General features: G+C 44.6%; 1 protein-coding gene across 3 annotated transcripts in view; it reads right to left on the reverse strand.

Moving 5' to 3' along the window:
- Positions 1-18,612, reverse strand: part of COQ8A (coenzyme Q8A) — a 330,849-nt gene that overhangs the window by 204,845 nt on the left and 107,392 nt on the right. For all 3 annotated transcript variants that reach the window (XM_085613033.1, XM_085613034.1, XM_085613035.1), the window contains 2 exons: positions 17,151-17,552; positions 1,833-1,899 (listed from right to left, as the gene is read on the reverse strand). In XM_085613033.1, coding sequence (XP_085469159.1) covers positions 1,833-1,899; positions 17,151-17,552 — 469 coding nt within the window. The remainder of the gene's footprint in view (positions 1-1,832; positions 1,900-17,150; positions 17,553-18,612) is intronic.

Raw genomic sequence — 18,612 nt, forward strand, 5'->3', positions numbered from 1 at the left:
AGATTTGACAGGGACATACGCCTGTGCAGGACCCACACTCAGGATATCTTGCAGCCCGCAAGTAACAGGCTGCAATGGTCAAGCCATTCACTTACATACTACCTTCCCCCAACATACTGCACCAGATGTAAGTGCTATTCCCATCCCCACATCTACTACGGGAATAACGGCTGCCCTGAAGACTGGTTGATTCACGCACAAACAGAAACGGACTCTCATTGGGGGGAGGGGATTTGTTAGAGGGACGTTATTCATGCTTTGTATTCCAATGGCAAAAGATTAACTGATTTCTCCTATGCTAATCACATCACCTGTACACACAAAGATAACTACACACTTTGCAAATTAAAATGTACTATTATGGGACAATGTTTTGAAATGTTTGAAAATCAAAATACAAAATATTTTTAAAATAAAATGTAGTAGAGGTATGAATGTGAATTGTTTCTGTTGAAATACAGACCCTCATTATGGCAATACTTTTGATGCTTTAGATCCCAGGCATACTGGGATTATTAAAAATGCACTGAATACAATTTGTTGACCATTTAGATTTTCTTCTAATACTATTGTTACCATTGATTTCAGCAAATCATTTTGTTTGATTTATTCTGCACTAAAATTGACTTTCAAGCAATCTTTAAAAATAACAATGAAGATTTTTCATGTACATGTGCTTGTGGCAAAAGGTTGCCAGAATTCATAATAAATATGGCCAACAGTTTGACATTGTCGCATGCCTAACACACTTTATCTACGGGCAAGCTGAGAGAGAAGCATGGGTCATAATATGCGTGTTTCCTCAGGCCATAACTAGTAAGCTGATTCATACCTGTGCTTGCCAAATGAATGATCTACCAAGTTAGATTTATATAATGCTTATAAAAATGTAATATGTTTTGGTCTAGGTTGCTGTCTGCAAGAAAGTTATGTATGTAATGAGCTTGCTCGGTGGCAGACCTGATATTTATCAGGCATGGTCTATGCCCACGTAGCAGCACTGGTTTTCGGCATGGGGGTGTAGTAGTATGTTAAGCAAATAGCAGATTGTGTGATAGGAGCACATTTCTTCAAGATGTTCTGCAAAGTTATCACAGTAACTGGGAACTATTATTATATTTTGCAGATAGGTGATTCAGTCATAGTTTCAGACATCAACCCTTCCTGCTCCCAATGGGCCCAAACTGGTTAGGCCATTAGCAACATTAGCTCTTCGTAATGATGACCAGATGGAAAGCAGTGAGTGGCCGCCTTAAGAGGGCCTCATGATTGGCAGATGAAACTATGATCAAATGCTTAGACTGGCCAATGCAATTATTGGAGCAACAACTATGTTAATAAGCCAGAGGAAGGCTTAAGAGCGAGTATTTTCAATGTCTTAGTCACAAGGACATAGCGGTATAGACCAAAAATTAAAAATCAGGCACGATTACAGACTCCGCTCGCATTCAGATAGCAAAACTACAGGGAAAACAGATTTCATACTATACGACACAGTAAAGCACAGCAGTTAAACTAAGGTTGACCAAGGGGCTGATAACTTACAGAAATGGACCATTGTGGCAGTAGGCATGCGCTATTTAAGTCGCAGCCTGTCCTGTTTAAACCATATAGACAACTTATATCCATCACACTAAGGAAGTCCCAATAGTTCTATAACCAGTAAAAAAAGGAAGACAAATTGCATCTCAAAAAGCGAAAAATGTCCTTAAAAGCATGAGTTGTGTGCCAAGTGTCTCTTCATACCTAGGGAACACAACTGGTCTTTGTTAACAAACACAAATTGTTAACGAATATTTAAAGAAATAAATGAGACATGCATAGAACGTTACCTCCAAAATTAGCTAGTCTTCCAATCCGAGTGACAGGCACCTTTCGCTCACGTGCTCTTTCACTAAGCTGCAAGACAAATTAGAACAAGTGTTTGAAAGTTTCAACCAAAGCAAGTTCAACAGTTTCATAAATGTTGTGTAATTTCACTTTCGTCAAATAAACCAGACCCTTCTATAAATACAAGTGCTCTTAAACAACATTTATGGCAAAACCTTTTATAACCATCATTTGTAATTTTTTAAAAGGAAAATAGCAAGTTACCTTCAGTAACGCTATTTCTTGTGAATACTCTATCTAACCACAGATTCCTCACCTTTAGAATATCCCAGGTGCCAGACTGGATCTAGAAAATTCTCCCAGAAACGACTCCCGAGCTTCAACAGGTGGCGCTACAAGGCTCTGCTGCAATTTCATACCACCTCCGAAGTAACAGAGCAAAGCCACATACAGGCCCCGCCTGTGTGTGCTGGCGTCAGTTTTAGGCTCTCATTCTACGGACATGGATCACTGTAGGTGACAGTGTTTCGAAACCTAATTTGGGACCTAATTACGCAGTGCAAATGTGCACTCCACAGAATGGAGAGGAGGGAGGGCAGCGAGAAAGCTGCAGTTCAAGTATCAATCTGAATGAAATGTTTTAATTGACTTTTAAGCATCTGTTTGTGGCATGTAGTGCTGTAGATTCACATGCTCTGCATACTCCTGCCATCTACAGTGGAGCTCAAACATGTCAAACTTGCCCTTCTTCGAAGTCTTTTGAGTCACGAGGTATAGTGACTCCTCCTACAACCGGCAATGTGCATGGTTATCAGCCCCATTGTTAGATTGTCTTCCTGCCCAGTGGGTGAGGATGGATGGAGAAGGAACAGAGAAGTAACAGAAGATGACCATGCGGGTGAATGTTGAATAAAAAGTAAAGCATCTACAACAGCCGATGGCTTCAGGGGAGGAGGGTGGTCATATGTGAATCTACAGAACTACATGCCACAAACCAATCTAAACAGGGTAGGTAAAATTTTCAGTTCACAGCATGTGATCTATAGATACACATGCTCTGAATACACTGTGAAGCAGTTCACCCCTAAGCAGTGGCTAGGCAGAGATTTTGCAGAGGATTGAAATAGTGTACGTGGTACAGCCAGGCTCACTTGAGCCTGTTGACATGCTAGTACATCCACACAGTAGTGTTTGGTAAACGAGTGTAAAGTGGATCAGTTAGCAGCTTTACAGATGTCAGCTATAGGGATGTAGCCCCAAAAAGACCACGGAGGCCACTTTCTTGGGTGCAAAATGTGGCCTAGGAGCAGCAGGGTCAGGTCTTTTGATTTAGGAATAGCAGGTCTGAATGTACTTGACTAGCTACTGAGCTATCCCTGGTTTTGAAATGGCACTGCCTTCGTGTGTTTTAGTGTAGGCAACAAATAGGTGTTGCGTTTTAGGAAATGGTTTCTTCCTATAGATGTAATATAGGAGAACCCCTTTTGACATCTAAAGTGTGAACGGCTCTCACTGCCACCGAGTTCGGGTGTGGGTAGAGCACAAGGAGTTCAATTGTCTGGTCCAGGCAGAAGCTTTGGATTAGCCTCAAGTACTACTCTGTCAGCGTAGACCTTATTGAAAAAATAAATAAATGAGAGCTTGGGTGTCATACATGCCTGAGTGAAGTAATTGCAACTAGAAAAGCAACCTTCTATGAGAGGAACTGGAGAGGGCACTTATAGAGCAGCTCAAAAGGGGGGCACGTGAGCCTAGTGAAGATCACACTGAGTGTATATATAGATTGGGGCTGGGAGCTAGAACAGTCTTAAGTGCCTCCATAAAGGCCTTAATGATGGGGACTCTGAATAATAAAGAGTGCTCTCTGTTCTGTAGATATGGTGCCACTGCAGCGATACGCAAACAGAACGGAAGTGTAAGCAAGACCAGAAAGTTGCAAGTGAAAAAGGTAGCAGACAAGGTCTTGTCCTGCTGGCTTGAGTGGATATAAGAGTTTGGGTAGGCAGTAGTGGGCAAACCTTTTCCACTTTGCCACATACCAAGCTCGAGCAGTGGGATGGAAAGCCTATGAGCATAGACATACACACAATGGGCATACGGAGGTTGCCAAACTCTAAGACCTCAGGAGCCAAATCACTAAGTTGAGCTGCTTGGGATCGGGGAGCCTGAGTGTGCCCTGGTGTTGAGTGAGAAGATTCATCCAGACTACAGGCAGCTCTAGAAGGGTTGTGAACCAGGGTTGTATAGCCCGCATGGGAACCACCAGGATGAATGGGAGGGGGACATCTGCTGTAGCCTCCAGAACACGTATGGAAGAAGTGTGAAGGCGGGAAAACGTAGGCAAATATCCCTGACCAGTTCATCCACAGTGCATTGCTCATGGACTGTAGGTGCGGAAATCTGGAGGCCAATCTTGGGCAGCTGGCATTTTCAGCAGTTGTGAACAGATCCAAGTTGGGGAATCCCCAACGCTGGAAGCAGTGCAGGGATCAGGCCTTGGGATGGAGTTCCCACTGGACTTGTTGCAGCATCCTGTTGACCGAGCGAATCTGCAAAGTAGCTGACTGCTCCTGTAAGCAACTTAGCTAGCAGATGTACTTTGTGGTGGATCAACGAAATCCAAATGTTCTGCACCAGCTCTGGCAGTGAACAAGCGAACAAGAATGCATGTACACTTGTTTACAAATGAACTACATTCCATACATGTTCTCAGATTTGATCAGAACTGTTATGTGATGGAGGAGCCAGAAAAAGCTTCGAGAGCCAGCTGGACTGCCAGTAGTTCCAGATAAATGCTGTGAAAGTTATGTTGAGGGGGTGTCCACATGCCTTGAACGGTCAAATCTTCGAAATGAGCACACCCTACCCCTGTGAGAGAAGTCCGTGGTGATGGCCGCTTGGGAAACCAGGTGTAGGAAGAGCCTGCCCTGCAACAGGTTGTTATTCAACCACAACAGAGACCTTTGAGTGCTGGCCCAAATCAACACTAGATCCTCCAGGAGACAATCCGCTTGTGACCACTTTGCTGCTAAGCACTCTTAAAGTGAACGTATGTATAAGCAGTCGTGGAGAACAATGGCGATGCATGACACCATCAGGAGGCGCATTACTATCCTGACTCTTAGCGGATGATCTGGCTGGAAATAAAGCAGCAGAAGATGGAAAGCTTGAACCTATTCAGAACTGGGATAAGCCTTCCCAGTGACTGTCTATAATTGCCTCTAGGGAGGAGTGTATCTGAAGGGGTGGGAGGTGGGACTTGCCCGCGTTGACTACGAACAAGAGATTGTGAAGATGATCTAGGGTGATGTGGGTGTGGGCCAACAACTGCTATCTGCCTGCACACTTTATCAGCCAGTCGTCGAAGTACTGGAATGTGTGCATGTCCCTCCTCCTGGCAGGAGAGACTACCACTGCAAGGCTTTTGGTAAAGATAATGGGAGCTGTAGTTACCCTACAGGGCAGAACCTTGAATTGAAAGTGCTGACCGTTTACCTGGAACTGAAGCTAAGTCAGGTAGATCAGGGTGTAGAAATAGCCGTCCTTCAGGTCAAGAGCAGTCATGAAGTCGCCTTGTTGCAACAGAGGAACGACGTCCTTGAGAGTGACAAGTTTGAAGTGTTCTGACAGGATGCATTTGTTGAGCGGCCAGAGGTCCAGTATGGGCCTTAGGGCCGCGTCTTTCTTTAGGATACAAAAGTACACTGGTTACCGCATTGTTTTAGCAAAACCATCTTTATGGTGCCTTTGTATAGTAGCACGTCCACCTCCTCCTTTGGAGAGGGAGTGTTAGCTGGGAGTGTGGGGGAGTAGATGGGGGGTGAGTGGAGCAGTGAGTTCCAGCCACCAGCCCTGTTCTACAATGGACAGGACACACTGGTCTGAGGTGGTGTTTTGCCTTTGTATGGGGAACTGCTGCAAGGGATCCCTAGCAAGTGTAATGTGGTCGGGGGTAGGGAGAAATGGAGAGGGAGTCACTGCTTGGATAGAGCGGCTCCCTTTACCTCATCACCTCCTCCATTGTGGTCATTTCCCCCATAAGCACCTCTGGAATAATCATGGGAGGTTTTGGTGCTGCTGCTAATGACTCTGGTATGAGGTAGAAGCTTTATGGGAGGTCGCCACCACGTAAGTGACTAATGGAGCCACAGGGCAATGGGGACTAAAGAGCCTCCATTACCTTGGCCATGTCCTTCTGGATTTTCTCCAGCATCTGATCAAATTGAGGCATGAAAAGGTGTTGCAGATGTCCCCCATCAAAGGGCACGTTGATCAGATGCTGCTGGACTTGTGGCCTAAAGAGGGGGACAAAAGACCAGGCATGTCGGTGGAGGAGAATGCTGGAGTTAATACACCTTATGGCAGTGTCAGTCGTGTCCAGAGCACACCTAATGATTAAGCTAGGGATCGTCGGTCCCTGAGGTATGAGCTCTTAAGCTCTTTGCCTGTACTGATCCAGGCGGTATTGATCAGGGCTCCCATCTCATGCTACTGAGCTCTGTTTTACCTCCAGATTAGACAGGACGAGTTGGTGAGGCATTAATGTGTGACAGATTAAGTGGCCACCTGTTTGCCCACTGCATTTACCTTTTTACTTTCTAGGGAGGGCGGGAGGTCTCCAGTACCCTGTGCATTTGCAGGCGGTATGGCCAATCAGGGGATTTAATGGGGAGTTGTCCTCTGATATAAGGCCCCCCCCGTCGTACCAAATTACTACTTTGTGAACACCGGATATAACTACTCGGGCCTTAAGTACATTAAAGATATCCTGAGTTGATTTTAACATTCCCTTAAGCATGGGTAGGCATTGTGCTGAGCGCTAAGTGTATGAGAGTGTTTCCATGGTGAAGTCATCCTCCTTGGAGGAGCAAGATCGCGACCGTATGAGGACAGTCAACTGGGCCCTCCTGCCAGCTTGCGACGACCAGGACAGTGAACATCTTAATGCCACTCCTTACTACAAGGATGCACCGGTGATGTGCGGCGTCAGGCTGTCAGAGGTAACCCAATACGCAGAGTACTGCGGCTACTGCAAAGGTCGATCATGCCGCAAAAGTACTGTTTGGGTGGTTTCTCTCCCATGTGCTCAGGAGGAGGCCATGGTACAGAATCTTTCTGGTAGCAGCGGTGGGCTGGATGACCCCTAAGGCAGCACGGGAAGTTAAGCCCTGTACAGCCAACAGCAATGGAGGTGGGCCGGAGTGAGGGAAGCTCTGCCCGTGACGGAGCGAAGAGTCTACTAATAAAAGGCTCGATGGGAGTGGCAGCTAAGCCGGCATGGAGCCCTCCTGGCACTTAAGCAGGGACGGCAGCACATTTCTTTAAAAAGCTTGGCTGGGCACAGTGTTGGACAATGCTGGCACCCCTTGGGGTTGATGGAGGAGCGACTGACACAGTGAGTAATCAGGGGGACACTAGTATCTCTTCAGCTGGTATTTCTATGGCACAGTCCAAGTTGCCCCCTCCAGAGCCACTAGGTGAAAAAGCAGGCCAACTATGAATGCTGATTGAAAGCAGCCTCTGATGCAAGGGAAATACTATCTGGTGAGATGGCCCGGGAGTTGGAGGGTAACTAGGGCAGCGAGAGAGGACTCTGCGACTACGCACTGCAGGGCAATGTGGAGCCCCTAGCCACACTAGAGGTGTTAGCTAGCCCTACATTTGGTTGTGCTTTATCAGGTAAGACTGACGGGCACCAAAATGCAGCATTAAATAAAGGCAATAGCAATGAGAACAACTCGAGGGCAGAAGCGGATACAACAGAACATTATTTCTCTCTCTCGGGCCAGTGTGATTGGACAGAGGAGGATAAGGAATCCCTTGAGGAATGTCATAGAAAGGGCTTGGAAGACAGCACTTCGAGCGTCACAAGTGGACCAAGTGAGGGAGGGGCTACTGCACTGACTGAAGGGGGCAAGAAGGATCCTGGTCTTACTGCCAAGAAAGTAAGTCTACAAAGCAAATTCGGAGGGTCTGCTCGAGCAGGTACAGACTTAAAGTGGGACTACTCAGCAGGGCCTAATCTAGAGGGGAGCAGGCCATGCAGTCAGGAAAAGGGGGATTGGGACACTCCAACACTGCCACCCTGGAGGCTATATACGACGGAATTATGGCACATCCACAAAAGACCTGAGCAGATAGCTGCGAGGCGCAGACCACCAACAGAAAACTTCAAGGCACGATGCGGAAAGTGCCTAAACTAAAGCATTCTCCGAAAGAATGGTTGAGGTGGAAAACAGGAAGGTTACCCTTGAAAATGATGCGTTAGCCAACAAGAACTTTACTGAAGAACATGAGAAATGATTGGTTGACACCCAGTGGAAGTTAGAAGAATTTCAGAACAGGCTAAGGTTCAACAATCTTAGCGTGCTGGGTGTTGCTGAAGGTGCGGATGCCCTGAAATACATAAATGGGCTATTTAAGAATGACGTTCCAGAGCTAGCTCATTGGAACTAGGATTTGTTAATTCAAAGGTGGCACAGACATCCGATTAAACAACTTCAGCGTCATCTGCATGAGAGGGGAAAGCCAAGGACAATTTGGTATTTTTTGGCAGCTTCCTACTTCGAGATGCTGTATTTAACTTGGCTCGCACGGAACAGAAACACACTGCAGATGGATGTACATTTTTTGTGAGGCTGGACTTCTGCCATGCCACTGTGGAGAGGCGATGGCAGTTGAGGCAGATGATTTAACCTTTTCAGAGCAAGGGGGTTCAAGTCTTTCTGATGAACCATGCTAGATTAAAAGTTATCATGCAAGACAAGATCCTCTTATTCACTTCTGAGATCAAGACTAAGGAGTTCCTCCAGAGTCGGAGTCCCAAATAGATTTAGACTGAGTGACTAACTGTTTATAGGATAATAGTGTTGCGTCACAATGAATTCTCATGGGCTGCAATATAACTTAGGTAATTTAAGGGGCATTGATTGGCACTATGCAAGCTGTGCTGGAGCCAGTGGGGATTCAGTGGTTATTATTGTAGGATTGTTTATTCTGCTATAAAGCTTGCTGTAGAGGATTGGGAGGTAGTGTGTTGGTAATCACGTTTCCTATTTTTTTTTGTTGGTGTAGACATGGAGGCACCACCATCTATGGACCTGGCTGGTCCAAATACTTTATCTGGGTGGAGGGGAGAAGCCGGGGATGGAAAGGTTATTGGGGCGGCTGGGGGGGGAGAGGGGGGGGTGTAATTTCTGGGATCCTGGAGTGGTATGGGTGGGGGTTTGTGATGATATGGGGTAAAGATGTTTGTCACAGCGGAGCAAGGAGGCCTGAAATTGTGTGCCTTCAGGAGACTCGCATCCCTTGGGGGAGCGGTGTGGGGGATGGAAGCTGTGGACAGATCTGGGGTTTGAGCTGCTTGGCTGTACTAAACAGGGTCTAACATTCCAGGGTGTGGCTATTCTTGCTAACAGGATTAGCTGCTCGGTTACATGGAGCTCTACAGACAAACTTGGGAGATGGGTGTTCTCGGAGTGCCAAGTGGGAGGAGGGAAATTTACTCTGTGCTCTGTGTGCAAATCTAACTTAGAGGAGGCTGATGTTTTTGATCGTTTGGATCCCTTATTGCAAGTGGAGAATTCAACATACATTGAGGAGTGATGGGGAAGTCGCTGAGACCTAATCCATACTCAGGCCGGAAATCTCTGGTTTTTAAAGCACTCCATTGGTTGATAAAAGAAAATGGGCTGATTTATGCTTGGAATAAAAATAAAAAAAAACGCCCCTGACCCTGGGTATACAGTTTTTTCCTTCCCTCATCATAAGTTAGTTCACCTCAATTATTTTCTAGTCACAGCTGCGCCTGGAGGGCAGATGGGAATTGAGCGAAATCCTAGGGTCTTATCGGATCATAATCCATTAGTGATTGAACTTGCGGTTAAGGGGCTAGCCAAGACGGATAGGGGCAACTGGACAATATACATAAGAATACCTCCCGCTCCCAGTTAGCTATGCTGCGTTCTTGAGTACTGTAAATGGGCTTGGGTTAAAACAGAAGACTGAGCCGCTTTGGAATCTCCGTTTGCTCCTGAGGAGTTAATGGGGGCGGTTCAGTCACTGGCCTCGGGGAAAGCTACAGGGTCAGATTAGCTACCCCTGGAGGTTTACGAGATATTTTAATCAGAACTTGGACAAGAGAGGATTTTGACCTTTCTGAAAGTGCAGCGGGAGCGGGAGATTCCTACTTTTAGGGAATCAACAAATATTATTGTAGTTAGGAAGAAAGGTAAGGCTCACGTAAACCCAGGGTTATACAGGTCAATTTCTTAATTATATCAGTGATGTTATAACCTACACTAAGGTTCTTGCAAACCCTTTGGGTAAGGTTATATATAGATACTTTGGTTTAGCCCCGTTTACATGACTTCATCCGGGTCAGGGCACTGTTATACGTCCAGGTCAGTAGGGTTATTACTCGGTTTGATGCAGCAAAGGCATCAAGAACACGTATGGGCCGGGCCTAGTGCTATTAGACTCCGAGAAAGCCTTCGACCGGGGTTCTTGTGGATACTTGTGGGCAGTCTTGAAATGGAACGGCTTTGGCCACGGATTTATAAAAGCTATCGGGGCCTTCTGTCCGGCCCCGAATGCAAGACTGCAGATGTTGGGAATAAAGTCGGACAGAATTTTAATCACTAGAGGGACAAGACGAGGGTGCACATGATCACAATTTTTATTCTCACTGTATATTGATCCCTTTAAATCATTATTGTAAACACTCTGGAATAAGGCTGGTGGTAGTGCACCAGGTTGAATATAAAGTGTTCGCTTATTACAGACAATATCACTGTGGTAACGACAGATCCACAAAAGGCTTTAAAGGAAATGTAGAGTGAAGCTAAGAAGTTTGGGGCACTGGCAGGTTACCTCTTGAATGAGTGTAAGACACAGATTGTTTGCACAGGAGGAATAGCCATTAGTGACCAGCAGGTGGTTGAGGACGCAACCTATTTGGGGGTTAGGATAACTTCAACATTAGATCAGCTACTAGAATTGAATCTAACACCCCTGCTGCATAAGATTAAACTGGAGTTTACCAGGATCAACCAACTGCATCTTTCGCTGGTAGGGAGGTGCAGTGGATTAAAGATTTCCGTTTTACCAAAAGGAGTTGTATGTCTTTAGGGTTGTTCCTTTGGAAATTAACTAGCAATGGCTTACTAAACTTGAGGGGTATGGGTTTTAGTTTTTTAGGGCAATTTAAGAAGCCAAAAAGGGTGTCTAAGTATATGATTCTTCCTAAGTGCCGGGGGTGGGATGAGGATGGGCAGTTCCTCATCTCACATTTTTCGAATGGTCCTGCGTGTTACTGCATAAGGGGGTTTTGATCACGGGCAGGAAATCTGATTTAAGTTATTACGAAGCACCAATGATCAAGGAATTAACACTGGGAGCTGAGGCGAAAGGCTGTTTTTTGAAGAACACTTAACCTAGCTACTATAAAAAGACCAGGTTTAAGACTGGAGGGGGTTATCGGATATGGAGGCAAGTGGTGAGGAGATCTTGAAAAGTCAAATATAATGACTATACACCCTTATTGGACTCTCTCGCTTTGCCTTCTATATTTTAAGATAAATTTGGCACGAGATGGTGTTACTATGCTCTGCGACTTTGAAGATGGGCAACTGTACTCATTTGGTGAGATGGAGGAAATTTATGGATTGCCTAGAGAATTTTTTTTCAAATATCTGCAGGGACTGTTTTTAGCAAAATGGGTAGGAATCAGATAACGACAAGCAGGATCCCAATTACAGAAGCTAGACAAAATGGAGCCAGGATTGGGCAGATTTACAACTTACTTATACAAGCATTACCTGATTATTTGGAGGCTCAGAATCAGAAATGTAAATGGGAAGAAAAGCTTGCGCTATATGCATTGATAGAGCAGAAGTCAGTGGAGATTAGCTGTGGGGTACTCTTGACGGCTGGGTTAAAGAGCTGGCATTTTAAGACTGTTAGATCCATTCTAAACTCCAGCTAAGCTATATATTTGGGATAGGAATGTCATCAATGTGGGGTGGAGCAGTCAGAATTCATGCATATGTTTTTTGTTGCCAGCACGGATTACCTTTTTAAGGGAAAACCGGGGCCTTTGTCATCAGGATTTGAAATGAGGAGATTCAAATTACCCTTCAGATGATGCAGTAAGGGATTGCGGACGGCATCAGATGCTCTAGTAGAAAATCCTTTCCGATACTGGAGGTTATGGCGGTGGCACATCCAATTGGCTAAGCCCAAGACCTACAACTTTCTTTGAATGGAGGTCTCTGCTTTTAGCAATGTACACCATGGAGAGTAGTCTATATGAATGTAAAGGTCAAAAGGCGCGCAGGCATGGGGCCATGATTTGGTCCCCCATAGCTAACTGGATGCAGAGCATTAGTAATGGATGTAATTCTGGAGCAGACTAATCTAGCGTCCTCGTAACCCTCCATCAGAGGAGCTAGTGTTAGCTCAGCCTTGTACTCCCCCGATTATGAGAGCAGATTCACCGGGGAAATAACAATTGTCGCTCCAACTCTGTTGCAGTGTGGGGTTCCAATTAGTTAGTGGGTAACTGTGGGTAACTGTGGCTAACCTACTACCAGCCGTGACTTTTTTTCTCATATTTGGTAAACATTTGGTATACAGCGTTCATTTAATTTGCATGACAGCTCCGTCTGAGATTATGCATTTGCACTTTATGCCAGCCGCAATGTATGATTGCACGGAAGGGGGTTACAATGATTGAGGTTTCTCATGAAACTGAAGCGTATGTTGTGCCACTACTGTGCTTTTTTTTTTTTTTTTTTAGAAATCCAAGTTTTGCCTCTTATCTATGGTATAGCTGCTTGGCACTTTTATTTTGTGATACCTGCAGCATGTGAAGCATGTGAAGTGATTACGCACTTGCACGATGTGCCTCATGACTTTTATAAACGTTTTCCATATCACCTGTCCTATTTGTAGGAATGACTGATGCTTTAGCATGGTATGTATATATTTTAAAACTGCTCCATTTTGGTAAGGCATATGCACTTTACACTCCTTCCACTTTTGTTTGGTAATGTAATTACCTATTTCGGTGAACTTCCCATGATTATCATCATATGGGTTATTCTGGGAAATTGTACTGCTGGTTTGCTTAATGTTGACATTGTGGTCGATACTTTATGCTATACCCGAGGGGCAATGATTAGCTTTCGGTGGGGTCGAATACAGATCTAATGGAACACAAATGCAGATTTTGTATTGCAAATATACCTGCTGTGTATGCTATATGAACTATCGTGTATAATACCTGCAAAAAAATTAATGATAAAAAAAGTCATCCTCCTCTGTGGTGGAATGCAGGTTCACCTTGTGAAAGGTGGAATCCCTGAGAATGACCTCATGATATGAGGTGTTATTATCTGGTGGAGAAGGCCTGGGGGGTACAACACCATAATCATCCCATGGATCATCCTGGGGCTTCAGGTCGTATGGGACATTATATGGATCTGGGGGAACTACCCTTCCCATAGGACAAATGAGGGTATCCTTCTGGCAAGGATGGAAGACTTAGCCTATGTGGTGGAGGAGGAGTAGAGACTTTAGGTGGAAGGGTGGGTAGTCTGAGTGGGAAGGAGGGGGAATTGAGGAATGCAAGGGTATAGGGCTAGCGTCCTCATCTTAATGCTTCTTCGACTTGGGAGGTGGTGGCTCCAGTGCAAGCTGCTCCTCAAAGTAAACTTCCTTTTGCGAAGAGTTTCCTGCATCTTTGGTGGCGCTTTGGCAGAAATCTTGCCCTTTTGTGGGTGAATGAATATTCTCTTCTGCCTACTGCATTCCTCCTGCTGAAGGTGCTGCAGAATGGTGGAATCAGAATCTCCAGAGTCTGCTAAGGAATGTGCCATGGATGGGCGAGATGGCACTGACAGCTGTTTTGAGTGTCAGAGCTGGCTTCTGGGCATCGAATGATGCTTCGGCTCCCGAAGAGCCCATCTGCACCGGTGCAGAGGGCGCAGCCAGTACCAAGGAAGGCCAGGACTTATGCCGCTGTTTCAGTGTAGTGATCGGAGTTGGCGCCAAAGACTGGCTGGGATGCAGTGGCAGCCCGGAAGGCTGGTGAGGTATTACTGGACTCAACGTCCGACTCCATTAGGCGTGGTGTTCGACCAGTTGTTTTTAGTGTTAGAACACAGTACTCACTGTCAATATCGTCAGACTTGCGCTTGGCAGGGGTGGATGATCTTTAGCATCAGAGCCATATGGTGAACTCTGCTCGAGGCTAAAGATTGCTGGTTGGTCAGTGGAGGTGCCCACTTACCCTTCTACGTCCTCCCCCAAGATGTGTAGGATATGCTCATCTTTGCGCTCTGCCATCTTGCGTAGAGCGAGGAGTTTATTGTGTCAGTATAGGAGGATCTTCTTCGACTGGAACTGGAGGCAGGCAGGAGAGGTCTCCTCATACTCCGGCGATAAGCAGAGATTACAGATCAAATAATGATCTTGCCACAAGTATTTTGAGTGGCATTCTTGACAGTACTGAAAGGGGTCCTATCCATTATGCCCTGCACATTATCAAGAGTGTGACCAAAGAGAAGGGCCCGAGGGAGGACTAGGTGCCAAACGAGGGAAAGTTATCCCGGGCACGGAACAAGGATGGAATCGAAAAAACTGCTGAATACGCTTGTTTTTAGCCAAAGGAAGTGGAAGCACTGAGAGGACCTGAAAAGGAGTGCCATGCGGCGTCGACTCAGAACTTCAGCAACACACGTCTGAACCAGAGAGCGGAGAAAAACAATTTAACAATAGAGCCGATGCCCATGTGCATTATCAAATCACAGGAGGAGTTACTATAGCTTGTGACTGGAAAGACTTTCAAAGAAAAACAAGTTGTGCACGTCCAAGCCCAACACTAGATGGCAGGAGTATGCAGAGCATGTGTATCTGCAGTTACACATGCCCGCGAACAGAGTGACTGATAGTATGGAACTTGTTCTTCTGATTGATACTTCCAACTACAGATTCCCCACCTTTAGAAGAGATACCATAGCTAATCCGCCCAAATGGGGGTCGGTGTGAGCAGTGGACTCAAACCTAGAAGCCTTGCAGGACCTTGCACTGTGGACCTGGCTGTCAAGGAAGTATGCTTTGTGAATGTATGAACTGATGCCTATTTCGCAATCAAGCCTATGTCCAAGACAGGCCCTCTGCCAGCGCAGGTGCTACAACTATGGCTCTGGTAGAATGGACCCTTGGGGCTCTTTTAGGACAAAAGAATAACATCTCTATACAAATGATATCCATTGCAACAGAAACCACTTCTTTACCGCTCTGCCCTCCTTAGTCCCATCCAGACCAATAAAGAGGTGGTCGTCCACACTTTAGTCCATTGTATGGTCAATATAAAAGCTCACTCATTTAGGGTAAAGTGGATGAACCGTCTATACTTTCAAGGTGTGTGGAGGATTGTAGAATGGGCAAAATAACTTTTGGTCCTCAGGACCAATTGCCTTGAAAGGAAGTGGTGTAAGAAAGTTGCACTGACAGCCCCTGCAGTTGACTCATGCGACACACAAGTTTTCGCGATGATGAAAGCAGGAAGCTATAGGGAACAACCATGCATCAGCTCAAATGGTGTGCACATGAAAAATGTGAAGACCACACCGAGCTTTCGCTGTCACACGACAAAAGGTTTTGGATTAAACAAGTGAGTCACACATGTCAGAAAGCTCATCACAACAGTTGACTTGAAAAGAAAAGGATGATCTGGTACACAAAATGGCTAACATACAACCTTTAGCTGTGGGCACTGTAAGAGCATGCTAAGCCCAAAACAAAACAAAAACACTTAAGAAAGTTAGACCAGGAGAGCATCAAGATGATGGTTCCGACACCACAAACATCTCCCAGCATCTTGAATAAAGGGATATCATTGAAGGACAACTGACTTCAATGATGAGAACCACTCTCTCAAGGAAGCAAATCAAAGGAACTCAGCCTAACTACTTAATCTCCATGAATGGAAATGTAGGTTGCAGAGATTACAGTACAGAACACTCCACTGTTGCAGAAACAGGAGGTCCTTCAGAAGAGGTAGCCAGATCTGAGGACAGAAAATTATGCTCAATCGGAGTATCACATCGTCCAGGGCTATCAAAATGACTAGCTAGGTCTGACCTGATTTTCATAAGAACATGAGGCGAAATAGGTAAGGTCAGAATGTGTTAGGCACCTATGTCTAATTGCAGATGGAATGCAACTCCCAGATGCTCTCTGCAGGGAAAAAGCAGCACACAGCAGTGGCAGCTGGTGACTTTTCAAAATAGTGGAACAATCAAAAAATAACTCCAATGTTGCAATATAGAAATGTTTTTAGGTATACACTGTTTTCAGGTACACTAAACCAATTTCGTAAGAAAGAAACACACTAAATTGTAAAAACTATTTTTGGGGTAAGGACAAAATACCACAATTTTTCTTCATTTACGTAATATAGTATGTCTGTAACAATTGCGCAGCAAATTAAAAAAAAAAAAAGTGTAAAGACAAAACAGTAACTGTCACCAGCAGTAAAAGGCATTTGAAGCAAAGAAATTCAGTGAGAAGCGATAATGTGCACGAGGTACCAATTAAAAAATTTATTTTCAAATATATTTTCTTGACATACAACCCCTGTCCTCAAAATGTTAGGGCTGTCAAAGACACACCAGAATATCTATTCCATACTGAGGTTGCATATCCCCATGTGAATCTATTTGAGAGAAAGCAGATTATTAAAAAAAAAAAAAAAACACTAACCTCATTTGTACTCAAACATTACTGTACATTTTGCTAAGAGGTCGCTGTTTTAGAGTCTTAACATCAATAAAAATCAGTCTAAAAAATACTACATTCATTACTGCCGAACATAGATGCTCAATTTAATGCACTTGAATTCAGAGACCCTGCAAGATGGTTGGCAACCAGAAGATGTTCTATTTGTCCAGCTACATCTAGAGGTGTGGAGGCTTTCTAAGCAGGCTCCAGCATCCCACTCCGCCCTGCTTCTTGCAGTGCCACAGGGTGGTCATGTTATCCATGAGCACCTGCATCAGGCTGATTGATGGCAGGAAGGCATTTAGGGCCTGAGATCGCCCAAAGATCTAGAACACCAACCTGTGGCTGCTCTGTACTGGAGACCACAGGCTCCTGATCTCAACCTCTTGCAAGAGTTCCCCTACCCACCAACCCAGCAATTATCCTTTTAAAAAAAATAATAATAATTTAACAGTGAACCTTTCCAGCAGTTACTTTCTTGGGTCCCAATTCAATCTTGTTGACAATAATAGGGAAACTGGAGATTAACTTACCATCTGCCTGTGCGGTTTATTCTCAGTGTTACTTTTAGCCTCTCTGGCCTTGTCAATATCTTCAGCAGTTAGCCCACTGACTGAGGAATGATCCTGATGGAAGGTCCGGTACTGCCCCGGTCCAGAAAACGGACCTCCAGAGTTCGTGACGCCTTTGAAAATTGTTCCACCAGCAGAAGCAGTAGGAGGTGGGAAAGCATGCTCTGCTTCACCGAGGTTACCAAAAGGCTTGTCTGGGCCGGAGTTGTAAGGTGGCCCATCCGGAAAGTTTCCACTGTCCTGAACTTGGCTTGTATGAGTAGCATGGTCCTTCATGGATGTGTCTGGGGCGGCCTCTGAGAAACTGTACTCCATGCTGTCAAAATCATTTTCTTCTAAATTCTCCTGCTTCTTACCTAGATCCTGTAAGAAAATATTGACAACATTTCAGAACAGAAAAAAAACCACACAATATCGCATACCTTAAAGATACCTCCACAAATAAAACTACCAATGAAAAAAGCACTTTGGCAGCTGCAAACATCCGGATGTAATCCCCAAGGAATATCATTCCATACCAGCCCCCCTAAAAAACAAAAAAAAACTCAATTGGCAAGCTACTAGTTGGCCGAAATACCAGTGCTCTCACTATTTATCATGCAGTAATGTAGAGCTGTACACTAGATCAGCAACGCTTAATCTTTTGTGGACCCCTGCTGAATCACTACTGGAAGCCGGGGACCCAACCTGTGCAATTTGTATGATTTCAACCTCAAAACAATCTACACAAATACCAAAACAAGTACATCAAATACACAAATGATGCAATAGTGTATTTAATTCACAAACAAAAACATATGCAAAGATCGAAATTTTAATCAGAAGGTTGGAGGATTCCAAATGTAAGTATTATTTCTAAAAGATGCATTGACAAGCAGGACTCCAGTATAGCTTTTTGTCTCTAGTGATCCAAATGAGTGCTCGGTTTGTCAGCTTTTACCAGTGCTAAAACTGGGGCCACCAACCGTCCATTCTAGATTCCTTTGCTGTACTTGCGCTGCACCCACAAGTCGAGTTAAGGGCATCCATTTAAATTTGTATCCTCCAATTTCAAAATCCTTAACACACAGCTATTTAAACTTTTTTAATTTTCTTTTTTTTAATTTGTATACACTTCTTTAATCTGCTAATATTAAATTTTCTCAACAGTCGTGGGCACCCAGGGGTACGAGACCACAACCAAAAATTAAGAATCACTATGCTAGATTACACAAAATTAACAACTTGCAACTGCAAGATACAAGCGTTTGGAGATTGTGGCGTTAACTCATGAAATAGAAAGATCATCGATATTAAGAAGTTGCTTTTCAAGGCAAGTAGAGAATGCAGTAAATAAATGAAATTTTCAGATTTTTCTGTTATTACAGTTAGAACGAGTCATGAAATTAATTTCACAAGTAAATAAGAAATAAACGCTGGAAAA

The sequence above is a fragment of the Triturus cristatus genome, chromosome 6, assembly GCF_964204655.1.
Source record: "Triturus cristatus chromosome 6, aTriCri1.1, whole genome shotgun sequence".
In the NCBI taxonomy this organism is placed as follows: domain Eukaryota; kingdom Metazoa; phylum Chordata; class Amphibia; order Caudata; family Salamandridae; genus Triturus; species Triturus cristatus.